General features: G+C 51.5%; 1 protein-coding gene across 3 annotated transcripts in view; it reads right to left on the reverse strand.

Annotated features, from left to right (window-relative positions):
• Positions 1-570: 570 nt before the first annotated feature.
• Positions 571-13,020, reverse strand: part of ELOVL5 (ELOVL fatty acid elongase 5) — a 59,377-nt gene continuing 46,927 nt past the window's right edge. For all 3 annotated transcript variants that reach the window (XM_010992377.3, XM_064476588.1, XM_064476587.1), the window contains exons 4-8: positions 9,077-9,154; positions 7,826-7,997; positions 5,942-6,066; positions 3,397-3,531; positions 571-2,427 (exon numbers count right to left, since the gene is read on the reverse strand). In XM_010992377.3, the coding sequence (XP_010990679.1) occupies positions 2,284-2,427; positions 3,397-3,531; positions 5,942-6,066; positions 7,826-7,997; positions 9,077-9,154 (654 nt within the window). In that variant the 3' untranslated portion in view covers positions 571-2,283. The remainder of the gene's footprint in view (positions 2,428-3,396; positions 3,532-5,941; positions 6,067-7,825; positions 7,998-9,076; positions 9,155-13,020) is intronic.

The following is a 13,020-nucleotide window of genomic DNA, read 5'->3' on the forward strand; positions in this document are numbered from 1 at the left end:
CCATCCTGCCGCTGCTCTTGTGCTCTACAAAGGCACAGCTGAGCAGCCTGGACAGAGACAGTGTGGACTGTGAAGCCTAACATATGTACTATCTGGCTCTTGAGAGAAAAAATTTGCAGACCTCTTGTCTAGACCTAGGAGAGTAACTCTAACAGCCTGGCGGTATAGAGAGGGAGAGAGGGGCTGACGGAGGGAGGGAGGGAGGGAGGGATGGATGTATGGGTGGGTGGATAGACGGATGGATGGATGGGTGGGTGGGTGGGTAGATGGATGGATGGGTGGGTGGGTGGGTAGATGGATGGATGGATGGATGGATGGATGGATGAAGGAAAAATGAGTGGGCTTAGAGCTGGGGCCTTTAGTGGGGAAACCGGGAAAGGCTAACAGGAAGGGGCTGGGGTGGAACCCCCCTCACCAGGCCTTCCTGTGTGGGACTCCCTCCTCACATGAGCTGAGCCAGGCTGAATTATTTACACCTAGCTGGGTGAGTTGCTAGATGCTGAAGAAAGCGGATTTTTCTCTCCTCTTTGAGGATGGGCAGCATATAAACAATGTAAAACCAAGCACAGGTAATCAAAACCGTTTTAATGATTACTGTTTAGACATTAACATTGTGGGAGTACCCCGATGAGCTGAAGCACACTCTGACCGCACACTACTGAGTGTTATAGTTTCTGTATTGAAATATGTAAAGACGTTCGCAAACTAGTACCTAGGGAGACACACATTTACAAATACACACATTCTAGATCGGATAAGGTAAATGTAAACAGAGGCCGAACTCCTTCCAAACAAAACCCACGAGACACGTTAGGAGAACCAACCAGCTCCCTGTAATATGAATGTGCAAAATTAAAGCATGATAAACTGATATTTACATAAATACCAAACCAACAATTAGCTTCTACATTGTCAGTGACCTTCTCAAATGTGTCACGAGTGGTTTTTCAATCCCCCCCTTGGAGAAGGTGGTTCGGAGGCTAAATTCCAACACTTTTAAAATGACACACACTACCGTCCTTACCTGTCCGACCACGGCCTCGAGGGCATGAGACATGATTTTATGATCAGCAGTCTTATTTTTAAACAAGCAGTTCTAAACGAATCTTTAGCTTCTAAGTAGGGAAGAAAACAAAAATTACAGTTGCTATTAGATTTACACTGAACAAATGATCCAATTCCCCAGTTCTCCTATGCTGTAGCTGTCTGTTTAATTTTACCTTAAATTTTTCTAAGGTCCCTTCCCCTCCCTTTATTCATTTTGGTAAGCTAGGCACATTTTAAAAGGAAGTTTGTGTCAAAACAGATTAGCAGTACAGAAGGTAACCCAAATTTGGACCCCGGCAACCAGTTTACCAGCACTCATCTATGGGACTCTGTCAAACAGTAAATATTCAATCCTCTCTCTTGAAAAGTATCTCTCTTCTCTCACAAGTGGAAAGTAAGACGGGCTTTGTTTCCCGAATAAAAACACTTAGCACTTCTGAAATTTAAAACAGCCTACTCAACCCACACACTTCCTAAAATCTTGAAGACAAAGAATATACATTTACGTTCCATCGAGACGGCTTTAGAACCTCCCCCCTGCCTCGCTTTTTACATTATTCATAGTGGCACTCAAAATAAAAAAATAAGATCTGTTAAAAAGTTAGACTGACTATTCCACTAGATTTGAGCCCGTCTGACTTAAAGCCAATATTACAAAACCGAAGGTGCCGACTTCACACGTACAAGTCACTTGACATTATGTGTCACATGATAGTTGTGTAAATCACAATCTTTGATTTTTCTGGAGCTATTAAGAAAGGAATGAAAACTTGAAACATACCCTAATTGAAACTAATACACTTTGGGCCCTGCTTTTTAAATTTTAAGGCATGTGTGTTTCTCTGCTGTAACAACATTATACAAATTTACAATCACATGCATGATCTACAGGTTAAAAAAAAAAAAGGTTTGGATTACAGTGTTCTTCAGTTGTGAATCACAATTCAGCACCCATCATGTTACAACTAATAAGGCAACAGCAGTGTCGGGTACCGCGGCAACACTCCCTCCAGTCTAGCGCAGGGGTCGGGGAGAGCCCAGAAATGTTAAAAATCTTATGCCTGCTTGGGTAACCTGTCTACGTTTCCTAGGGGTTTGGAGCTGATGGAAGAGGTCCTACGCGAGTCACGCTATGGAGGCCGGCTAGTGACAGCAGCTGTGAACGAGCGACGGGCACAAGTCGTACTGTGCTTACGATCTGACCACGTGGTTCCAACCGGGTTCCGCGCTCGGTCCTCAGTCCTTCCGCTGCCTCCTCGGCTTCACATTGTTTTCCAGGGAAGAAAACCTGCCGGCGTGGCCGTTCACGGCAGCCACGGAGCCATTCTGGTGGTCCTTCTGCTGCTCTCTCCTCCGCGAGGCCCCCTTCTTGTTGTAGGTCTGCAAGACAGACGGGCGGGTGGGAGCTCGGCCGGGGACCCACTGCATCCCCGGCGCCAGGCCTGGTCCTTTTGGGGCCAGGTGCCATCTGCGGCCAGGCACCCAAGAAAGCCTTGCCCTTCCAGTGTCTGGAGGGCAGGGGAGTGGGCCACGCTGGCCCCTCCCGCTGCAGTACCTCCTCCTCCTGTCCCCTCGCATCCTGTGCCTTCACACTCAGCTCATGACTTTAGCAGTCACTTCGGCCCTTTATGTACGAAGTGCTCTGCTGCTAAGAGCAGGTAAATCAGGTGTGGTTTCGGCTTCGGTGGGCCCTGTCCTTTAACCTCCCCCGTGCCTGGTCACTGCCCCAAAGTGCAGCTCAAACCTGCCACCCCCGCTGTGTCTGGGGAAAGGTGTTGGTCTGCAGGGGGCGCAGGAAGGGGCAAACGCACTGAGCACCCCCCTGCCTGGGACACATGAGGTCCAGGGCTGATGGAAGGCAGGTGGGGGGCGTCCAGCAGCGGCCACGAGAGGTCAGGCTCCCTTTAACGGACCCTCCCATGAGCAGAAATCTACATCACGGGACATACTTGGGAAGGACCATCGGCCCCACACCTGAGCAGTGGGCATGTAAGAAAACCAGGACTTGGGGCAGATTTCTATCTACAGCTGGGGACTAAGATGGAAATTTCTTCAGATGTTTAACTTAGCCCCGAAGTGCAGGGCAGTGGGGCTACGACACCTTGGCCTGTGAATCCCCTACTGCGTGTCTGCAGTGGCGGCGGAGGGAAAGGTCCGGGGTCTGCTGGATAGCTTTGCTTTCCCACGTGGACCCCAAGCCTCCCTGGCCAAAGACCTGCAACTCCAGGGGCCTGGGGCAGACTTCAGCCCCTCCTACACTGGCAGTCACTCCCTCCCCCAACCCAAGAAAGATGGGGGCCTTGACTGAAAAGATCCCAAATCCCAACCACACAGGAGAGTGAGATTTACCTGAATGTAGAAGTTTGTGAAGAGGGCGATCAGAGAAATCATGTATCCAATCTGGAAATACAGCCACCCAAGAGGGAAGGCACACGGCCAGATGACCCCGCAGGTGGTCTGGATGATGGTCAGCACAAACTGAAGCTGGGGGTTGGGGACAGGGGACACAGCTAAGAAGTGCAGCCACCGCCCATGGACAAGGCATCCGCCAAGTGGACGCTCTGCCCTGTACCCCCGAGTGTGGGCACTAAGACTTACAAACCTTCCTGTGGGTACAGTCATCTCAAAACCACGGTGCGCCCTCACTGTGTCCCCAACTGTATATGCACCTGTATCTGTCTTATGTACGTGTTTCTCCACTTTCAGCTACTGGAACCACCTTCTCTAAAGCTCACCATACTCTATCACCTGGAAGTTGCCGAGAGGAGATCTGAAAACTTCCCACTGCGAGAGATAAAAATCTAACTCCATATGGTGACAGATGCTTAACTAAACTTAACCGCTGCGACCCTTTTACAATACACACATGTAGCAAATCACCATGTTGTACAACTTAGACACTGACTTCAGGGACACAGTATGGGAGAGGCAAGAGGTTTTTTGTTTGATTTTTAAAAGGCAGGAAGGGTGCGGGCTGGTGTTTAGAGGGACTGGGGACATCCTGGCAGGGCGTGCGCTCCCACGGCACACTTTCCCCATCCTTATCCTTCTGGTTTGGTGAAGGCTGAGGCTGGTAAGCAGACTTACACTGTTACTGGGATATAATGCTAGTTCTGTAGATTATTTCTGATGCGCAAGTCTCGACAAGCAAGTGGGACTGCTTGGGGAGACAGGGAGGAGGGTTTAAGATAAGGTGTAGCTGCTGGAGGTGTGTCTGTTTAGAGGAGTAACAGCCTGGGGCTAGGCTCTGCCCACTGGATTTCTGGGCCACCTCCCAGGGTTTCTATATAGGGAACATTGTTTGGTTTTGTTTCCTTCTTTTTTTAAGGTTAAGTATTCTAGACTGCCAAGTAGGTAGGAGGGGTGCTCAGAATAAATCTAGGCACACTGGGCGTAATCTTCTATGTCAAAGGGCAGACTGGATACATGTGGGAGGCAGCGCTCCAGTCTGTTCTTCTAAATCTGCTTTTGCAGAGCCGCGCTAGCTGCACTGCTTGGTGTCTCCCGGTCTCTGCATCACTTCTCCTCGAGGGTCTGGTTAAAGAACAATTGTCCTCCCTCACAGGTGGGTGAGAAAAGCATTAACAAGGATGACAGAGCTGCCAGCAAAGAGGTGGTAACAAAATGTCAAACACAGACGCAGCTCAGAAGATGGAGGACTTTTTCCCCCAGGTTATTTTTCAAATGGGAAAAATCACAGCTGACTTGGAGGGATCTGAATCAGGTGGTTTCGTTTATTCTTTTCTTTTCTTTTCTTTTTTTTAATATTTCACTAGGCTTTCTTTCTTTTTTTTAATTTTTAGTTTTTTGGAGAAAGGTCATTAGATTTACTTATTTGTTTTTAGAGGAGTGACTGGGGACTGAACCCAGGACCTCGTGCATGCTAAGCACATGCTCTACCACTGAGCTCTACCCTCTCCCCAGCTTGGTTTCTTTAGAAAAGAATGTGTCAGTAAGGCAAGGCCACGGCTAAGAGTTTCATATCTGCTATCAACAGGTCAGCGAGCTCTGGCCTACTGCCTCTGTGTCCTTGTCTATAAAACAGGGGTAATAACAGGAAATCAGGCTACAGGAACAATCCGTGTAAAACTGCTTGAGTGCCCGGCACACAGTACACTCAACAAATGTCAGTGTTTAACGTGAGCAGTAACAGTGTTAATGATTAAATAACAGTAATAATAAAATACATATAATATATGTAAGATATATAATAATATTATATAATTAATAATAATAAAGTTTATGAAAGCAATCAGGAGGGGAGAGGAACAGGGTGTATGCTACACTGGCAAGTGAGGAAAGCTTAAGAATGGACGGTCGGAAATAACCACCAAGTGCGAAGGGTTGCCGGGGGCCCTGGTGTGCGAGTCCGGGCAGGGGGCCATCACCGGAAGCACAGCAGACACCACTGTCCCCACTACACAGGCCGGGAGGCCACCTGCCTCAGCCAAGCATCCCTGCTGCCTAATGAGCTACCGGGAAAGAAGCCTGGGCCCATGCTCCTCAAAAGCTCCTCCCGAAACTCCTGAAACACAATAAACACATTTCACCTAGGATCTGGATCATAGTTGGCAGTTGTGTGGGTGCACGTGTGCTGTGTGCACAAACTAAGAACAAAGAAAGGGCTGAACCTGAAGTCAAGGAACCAGATTCCAGTCCTTGTTCTGCCATCCAACTAGCTACACACCCACGGGCACGGTTCCCCCATCGACTGAAGTGAGCAGAATTCCCGGCTCTGTCCACTTCAGGGAGTTTAACTGGTCCAAGAGAGGGGGCGGGAGAGGCACAGCTCCGGTGCTGGTCAAACCCCATGAAGCCGGGCAGAGCGCGTGGCCCAGGGAGAGCTCAGCGCCCCCCCGTGGCGAGGCCTGGGGGGAGAGGCTGCGTCACTCACCAGCTGCCCCTGAGTGATGTACTTCTTCCACCAGAGGTACGGCCGCATGGACGGGATGGATGACAGGCCGTAGTACGAGTACATGAGGACGTGGATGAAGCTGTTAAGGGTGGCACCGAAATAAGCTGCCGGGACAGAGGGGGTGGGGGAGGGGTGCATCAATGCTTTACGTACAACAGGTGAAAAATAAATAAAACCCAAGATTCTTTTTAAATCCAAAAAAAAAAAAAAAAAAGTTTTGATCAGGGGCTGGCAAACGCTGCTGCAGCAAGCCCTGCACGAGCGTGTGATCAGTCAACTCCCACCCCAGCAGGGCAGGCAGCCGCAAGGCTGCGTTAAGCCCAGCTCAGCTGTGGCTGCACCCGGCCGGGGGCGGGGTGGGGCGGGGAGGGCAGCTAACGCAGGAGTCAGGAGCCTAAAGGCTTTGCTGCCAGGCCCCCACCAACCCCCAGAGGCACCTTCCCGAGTGCCTCCAACTGCTGCGTGGGCGACTCGGGGAGGGCAGCCGACGGCGGGACGCTGGAGGCCAGAAGCCAGCTGGCTCTACACACCTGCTGACGCTGGAGAGAACCACCGCCTAACTCCTCCCCGGGCTGAGGCGCGCAGGCTGTACGCGCAGTCTTGCCAGTCATCCAGCCCCAGCCCAGCTCCTTGCAGACGAGAGACCCGTCTTTCATCTCAGGCTTCGTAACCTCCAGGAGGACCACCGGATCCTGCAGGCTCTCCGTTCCCTGCCGCCACAGCAAGCAGCCAGGCAGAGCCCCCCGCCTGCCCCCGTGCGGGCAGAGGCCCCCCGCCTGCCCCCGTGCGGGCAGAGGCCCCCTGCCTGCCTCCATGCAGGCAGAGGCGCCCGGGCCGGGGTCAGAAAATGGGCTCTACTCCCCGGCTGTGACAGTAACTGGACAAGTCACGTCCACTCTCTGGCCATCTCCTGTTGGCCAGGTGGGGCTGGCTGCAGCCTGTTCCCCTGCGGGCTCTCTGACATTTCTAGCCCCGTTCCAGTGTCGGGAGGTGCTGTTCCTACTACGGTTATGCCGGGTCACCCACTGCCGAGGTGCAGGCTCTCCCAACCCTCCCACAACCTCAGGTCTCTCCCACACCGGAAGGAGTCGTACTTGCAACCTTTCTGGTTCTAAAATTCTCTGACTGTGTGGCTATCGGTGGGTCGAGTTAACCAGGGGCAGCCTATCCTGGGGGAAAATGTATGTAAGTAGACTCAGAGGTTCCCAGTCAAATTTGTCGGTGACAGATGCGGGAATTTTGACTGGGACACACTAGAACTCCTGGGCTGAAACTGGTGGTGACAACTTAATCTCTGAAAATGACAGGACCCTTTAGACCACAAGCTTTCCAAAACCACCCATGTCCTCTCTAGAGAATTTATGTCAAATGGTGCTTGTCACAGAAGCCGCCCAGCCAAAGGGGCTTCAGGGTAAGAGTCGCTGTCTCAGAATACACACAGGTCCCTGAGGTTCTACTCAGGTAAAGCTGTTCCCTGGTGCCCACTCAGTGGTGTGAGTCCCTCTTCCTGCTCTGTCCTTGTCAGTCAAACACCTTCCCAACTGTAGAGAAATACAGATGAGAAATCGCCTGGAACAGCACCCTTGATGATGAAGAACTCTGTTCCAATTTCTTAACATGCCCCAGGCTGGGAATCTGGTATCTCCCTCATCCTGCCAAATTGGCACAGGATGTGTCCCAAACTGGAAAAAGGGTCCGTCGGCTCGCTGGGTGCACAGCCACACAGACTATCATAAGAAGCGACCCGGACACCAAGCTCAAATGCGTGACCCAGACATCTACAGACACTGCACCTTTTCTCAAAGCCCCAGTTTCAAATTCAGCTTCTCCGCTCACAACTGTCCCCAAAGACATGAGACTCACAGTGGCCACAGGGCACCCAGTTCATCACGAACCACCAGATGTTGAACATGCTGGCGTGGTGGTAGACGTGCAGGACGGTGATCTGGTGGTTGTTCTTGCGCAGGATGAAGAAGAAGGTGTCCATGAACTCGATGAGCTTGGAGAAGTAGTACCACCAGAGCACGCGGATGATCTAGGAGGAAGGGGCCGTCAGTGCCTCCTGCCGGGGTCCGCTCCCTCCCGGCATCCCGCGGGAGCCCCTGCATCCGGGGGCACCGGTCACTCTGTGCTGCCTCGAACCAGAACACCAAGGAGGGGGCCCTCAAGTGACCACAGGGAAAGCTTTAAAAGGGCTGCAACACCCTTCAAGCCCCTAACAAAACCTGCTCCCTCTGCAGGAGCCTGCTGAGCCATGGGAAGAGGGAAGCCACGGGGGGGGGGGGGGCACTTGCGATCTCAGGGGCCGGCAGGGGACAGAACACGAGGCAGAGGAGCGGAGGAACTGGGGCCCCCAGCACCAGGTCCTGCCCAATTAAATATGCCACACAGGGGCTCTAGGGGAATGACTGGCAGGGGAGGGTAGACCTCAGTGGTAGAGCACATGCTTAGCATGCACGAGGTCCCGGGTTCAATCCCCAGTACCTCTGTTAAATAAACGAACCCTAATCACACATCCCCCAAAAAGAGAATTAAAAAAAAAAAAAAAAGGAAACAACTGCCCTGCTGAGTGTACCCTGATAGCCCTTCATTAAAAACAAAAACCCCCAAACACTCATGGAAGCTGGAATCTAAAGACCACACTTGAGGGCACTTAGAGGAATGGTTTAAGCATTTAAGACATTATCCTCACGATTCCGTTTATATTATATAAACAGAGCTTAAATACTGATAAATGCAAGCACATTTTCCCCCTCCCGGAAGCTGTTAACAGGACTTAACCTTTGCAGAGAGGGAAATTTTAGTTTCCACTCTATACCTCCTTCATGCTGTTTAACTGTTCACAACATGTGTACATATTGCTTTAAAATTTTTAAAAAAAATGTCAGCAGGGATAACCTGAACAGCCACCTTGTCTATTGTACAATTTCTTTCTTTCTTTTTTTTAAAATAGACTTTAGAGCAGTTTCAGGTTCACAACAGAACTGAGCAGAAAATACAGAGTTCGCACACAGCCCTCCCCACTCACACACATACACTCCCCTGCCCTCAGCATCCCTCATCAGTGCGGCATATTTGTGTACAATTTCTTAATTAAAAAAAAACAGACAGTACCTTCATATCTGCTTCTCCTGCGCTGTGTGTGCCCTGACAGAAGTAGTTATATTTGCCTTCCCATACTCCCATCACTAACTGGAAAAGAAAGACAAAAGGGAAGCGCCGATTAGCAACAAAATCAGAACCAGGACGAGCCCTGATGGTCAATTAAACTTCATTAGTTTAGGAATCTGGGCGAACTGACCTTGGGCTGTGCCGAGGCAAGTCTGCTCTGACAACACGCATGAAGATAAAGGTGTGTGAACGGGGGTTTAAACCACCTGGGCCTCCTCTTCACATGGGGTGGGGGGCCGGGGTCACTCGGGAGGCCCTGCTTTGCTAAGCGGCCTCTCTCCAGACCCTTGGTTCCCCTGGGTCCCTCACGGGCACCCGAGTGACCCCATCATGGCTCCGGTCCTGCCCTGCATGGCCTCAGGGAAGCCGCAGGTTTTCACAATCAGACTTTCCCTAAGCCAAGCTTTCTCAAACTTGCCAGTGCAGGGCCAAGTAATCTCAAGGGCACGTTGAAATGCTCATGGCCGGGAGGCCTTTCTGGCCCGTAGGTCTGGGTGGTGTCCAAGAATTCCTATTTCGAGCACTTCCCAGGTGATATGCTGGCTGATTCCCCCAGGCGGAGAGCCACTGCTGCAAGCCTGGGGGTGGTGGAGCCCAGCCTCAGTCTTCATGACTCCCCGAAGCTGTGTCATCCCCTGATCTGCAGACCGAGGAAACTGTGGCCAGCCTCAGAGTTCACCTGCAGCAGAGCAGGCACTGTGGCATTGCAGAGAGGGCACCCGGCCTGGGGACAGGCCCCAGGGAGCAGGGTGGCAGGGCCCCCAGCACTCCAGGAGGGCCACAGATGCCTTACCTGCACACGGGGACGAGGCCCGGCCAGGGTGAGCCCTGCGGACCTGCTCTGGCCGTCCAGAGGGAAGGTCTGATCTGGCCACCCGGTGTGTGACCATGCCATCTGTCCACTATGTTCCAGACAGAGAAACCTGCATGAGATGCTCCTTCTTCATGCAGACGGCGGCTCACCGCCACGTGTGGGAGCCCCAGCACCCTTCAGGGGTCCTGGTGGCTCTCCCTCTAGTGGTCAAGTGGGGCCGCGGGAGGAGAAACCTGGGGTGGTCCAATAAAGAGGAACTGACCACTGGGCCTCAAAGTGTGGTTCCTGATGTGTCCCCCCAGTCTGGAGCACGAGCACATGTGGGAACTCGTAAGACATGCACGTTCTTGAGCCCCGCCCAGACCTTCAGAATTAAAACCCTTGAGAACACAGCAGTGCGGTTTACAAAGGGTGCCCCACCCGCCCTCACCGCAGCACCAGAATCACCATCACCCAGCATCGCCCAGGAATTTGCTAGAAATAAGAAACCTCGAGCCCCACCCCACACCTACTGAATCAGAAATTATTGGGTGTGAAACCCAGTTACTTGGCAGGTTATTCTAATGTAACTGACGTTTGAGAACCTCTGGCTTAACGTCCTGCTGCAGGACGGGCTCCCCTGGGGAGCTTTTAAAAAATCACTAATGCCTGCCCCACCCCCACCCACCCAGCAGACCATTAAACCAGAAGCTTACAGGGCCTTTTACCAGCTCTCAAGCTCCCAATGGGCAGCGAGGAGTGGGAGCCACTGGTTTCGTGCTACCTGATTCAAGTGAGAAACAGTTCACTTCCAGTGCTGTAGGAAGACGCAACAGACACGGGACTCTAGAGCCTCTTGCTGCGCACCTCCCCGCTGCCCCCAACTGTCCTTCAGCAGAGTTTGCTGCGGGAGCCACACAGATGCTCTCCGGGAACAGAAGCTGATCACAAGGGTCTGAAGACAAACCGTTAAACTTCCACCCAGTCTGGCCTCAGAAATAAAAGCCAGCAGTGGGTGCATCCCTGCTTCAATCTGATTTTGTTTCTGATCACAGGAGCAACTAGCTGAGACAGTGTGGATACTTCAAAGAAAACTCGTCATCACTTCTGGGCGTCTCCTCTAAGCCCCTGGGCAGTAAGAGGCAAACATTTTTAAATATACCAGGAGAAAGTAAAATCTTTGTTCACAGAAGACTTCCTTTGAAAATAGAAATTTATAGTTGTTTTACATCATTAAAGAAGGAGAGGCAGGTGGTGCATTTAAAAAATACTATGGAACACCAGACCACACCTGCCATCTGTTTCTGTAAATAAAGTTTTATTGGAACAAAGTCACTCCAGTTCATTTACAGTGTCTGCCGTTCATGCTAAAATGGCAGACTGGCTCACAAAGCCTTAAAAAGAAAGCGAAGTTGTGGACCTTGATGACATTTTCATAGGTCTACCGCCAATGAGAGAAGTAAGTACAACACAGCAAAGTTCAATGAAGATAAAAGCGTGCAACTTACACCTGTATTTAGAACAGCATTACTTGGCAACATTTAAAATTTACTAACACATGGTTATCCTCACTAGATATATTTTTTGGAAATTTCATCATCTTAAGAATCTAAAATTCTACATGGCTGTGTTCACGATTGTCTTACCTTGGCAGGGCTTGAGAAAAGCCAGGAGCGCTCGGGAAGAGGACCCATCCTTCCCCACAGTCATGCAGGTGCCCCAGCCTGCAGGGTGGGCCGAGACGGAGGGATCTGTCAACTCTCCCGGGAGGGACTCTCTGGCACATGACTCCTGTCTTTCAGAAGAAATCCAGGTGGCATTGCCTCAACTCTTTAAGCAAATTAATCTAAAATTCCATCTGCCTCTCCCCTTGTAACAGGAAAGAAAAAAAAATCTCTGTATAAAACACTGACTGTCTCTGGAGGCTAAAGAACTGACACTGAGGTGCTGGGTGGTGCACTTGGCCGTGCTGAAGCACAGAGCAGAGGCACGAACCAGAAGCTTCTCACTCAGGGCCCCTCACTGTCTGGAGGAGCCCACCCCGCATCTTCCACCTGCAGAGGCTCAGTGCAGGCGCCCCCATCACTGCTGCCCCTGCACTTCTGCAGGGGGCCCTGGTGCCTCTCCAAGCACTGAAGCCTGCGTTCAAATCCTTCAACAATTCTCACTATCTTCAGATCGAAACCCGAAACCCTAAACCCTAAACACAGCACGCAGGTACTCATGACCTTCCAAGAACGTACCTCCAAGCCGATCTTCTTCCCTTCCTCCCTTTCCCCCAGCCAGACCATGGCCCCTCTGCTCTCCAAGCACGCCCTTCCTTCAGCGGCCAGGGAGCGCGGGTAATCAGCTCCCCCGCCTGGTTTGGCCAGGTGACCTGGGACAAGGAACTCCAAGCTTTTGGCCTCAGTGTCCTCACCCTTCAAAACAGGATAAAACAACTCTCTCGCCTGCCCAGGCTGCCTAAGAAGCTGGAGGTGACATGATGCTCACCTTGACCCACCTGGCAGAGAGGCAGCACAGGAATTTTCATCCTTTTCAGCTGCAACGCGCTCAGCACCCAGACCCCCATCCCCAGCTTCCACCATCCCACCTGTGCATCCGAGTCTGGCTCCAACCCTCTCTTCTTCACGACTGCCCCCCCACCCCCCGAGCACTCCTGTGGAAGCCCCTTCTCCTGCCTGAGCCCACCCCGCCCTATCATTTGCTCACCTGCCCCCGCAGGCCCTCCGTCACTAGCCCTGTAAACCCTCGGAGGTGGTGGCCGCCGTGTCCACACCCAGAGCCCAGCGGGTGGCGGGGGGCAGGGGGACTTGTATACAAGAGGTGCTGGACAAATATTTGCCAAACTAACGACCAAGAATTCAAGGTGCTGCTTTCTGTCCCATAAATCTAGGCCCGGTGTTTTCTTTGCGGCAAAAGAAAAAAAAAAAAAAAAAAAAAAAAAAAAAAAAAAAAAAAAGCCGCAACTTTATTTCATTTCTACTTTGCAAATAAAGAAACTGAAGTATGAGGAAGTATGTTAACGAGGCTTGACTGTGACAATTCTGCTCCCAAGATGAAAACCAGTTCCTCATCAAGCGTCATCCTGGTG

Source organism: Camelus dromedarius, chromosome 19 (genome assembly GCF_036321535.1).
Source record: "Camelus dromedarius isolate mCamDro1 chromosome 19, mCamDro1.pat, whole genome shotgun sequence".
Taxonomy (NCBI): Eukaryota; Metazoa; Chordata; class Mammalia; order Artiodactyla; family Camelidae; genus Camelus; species Camelus dromedarius.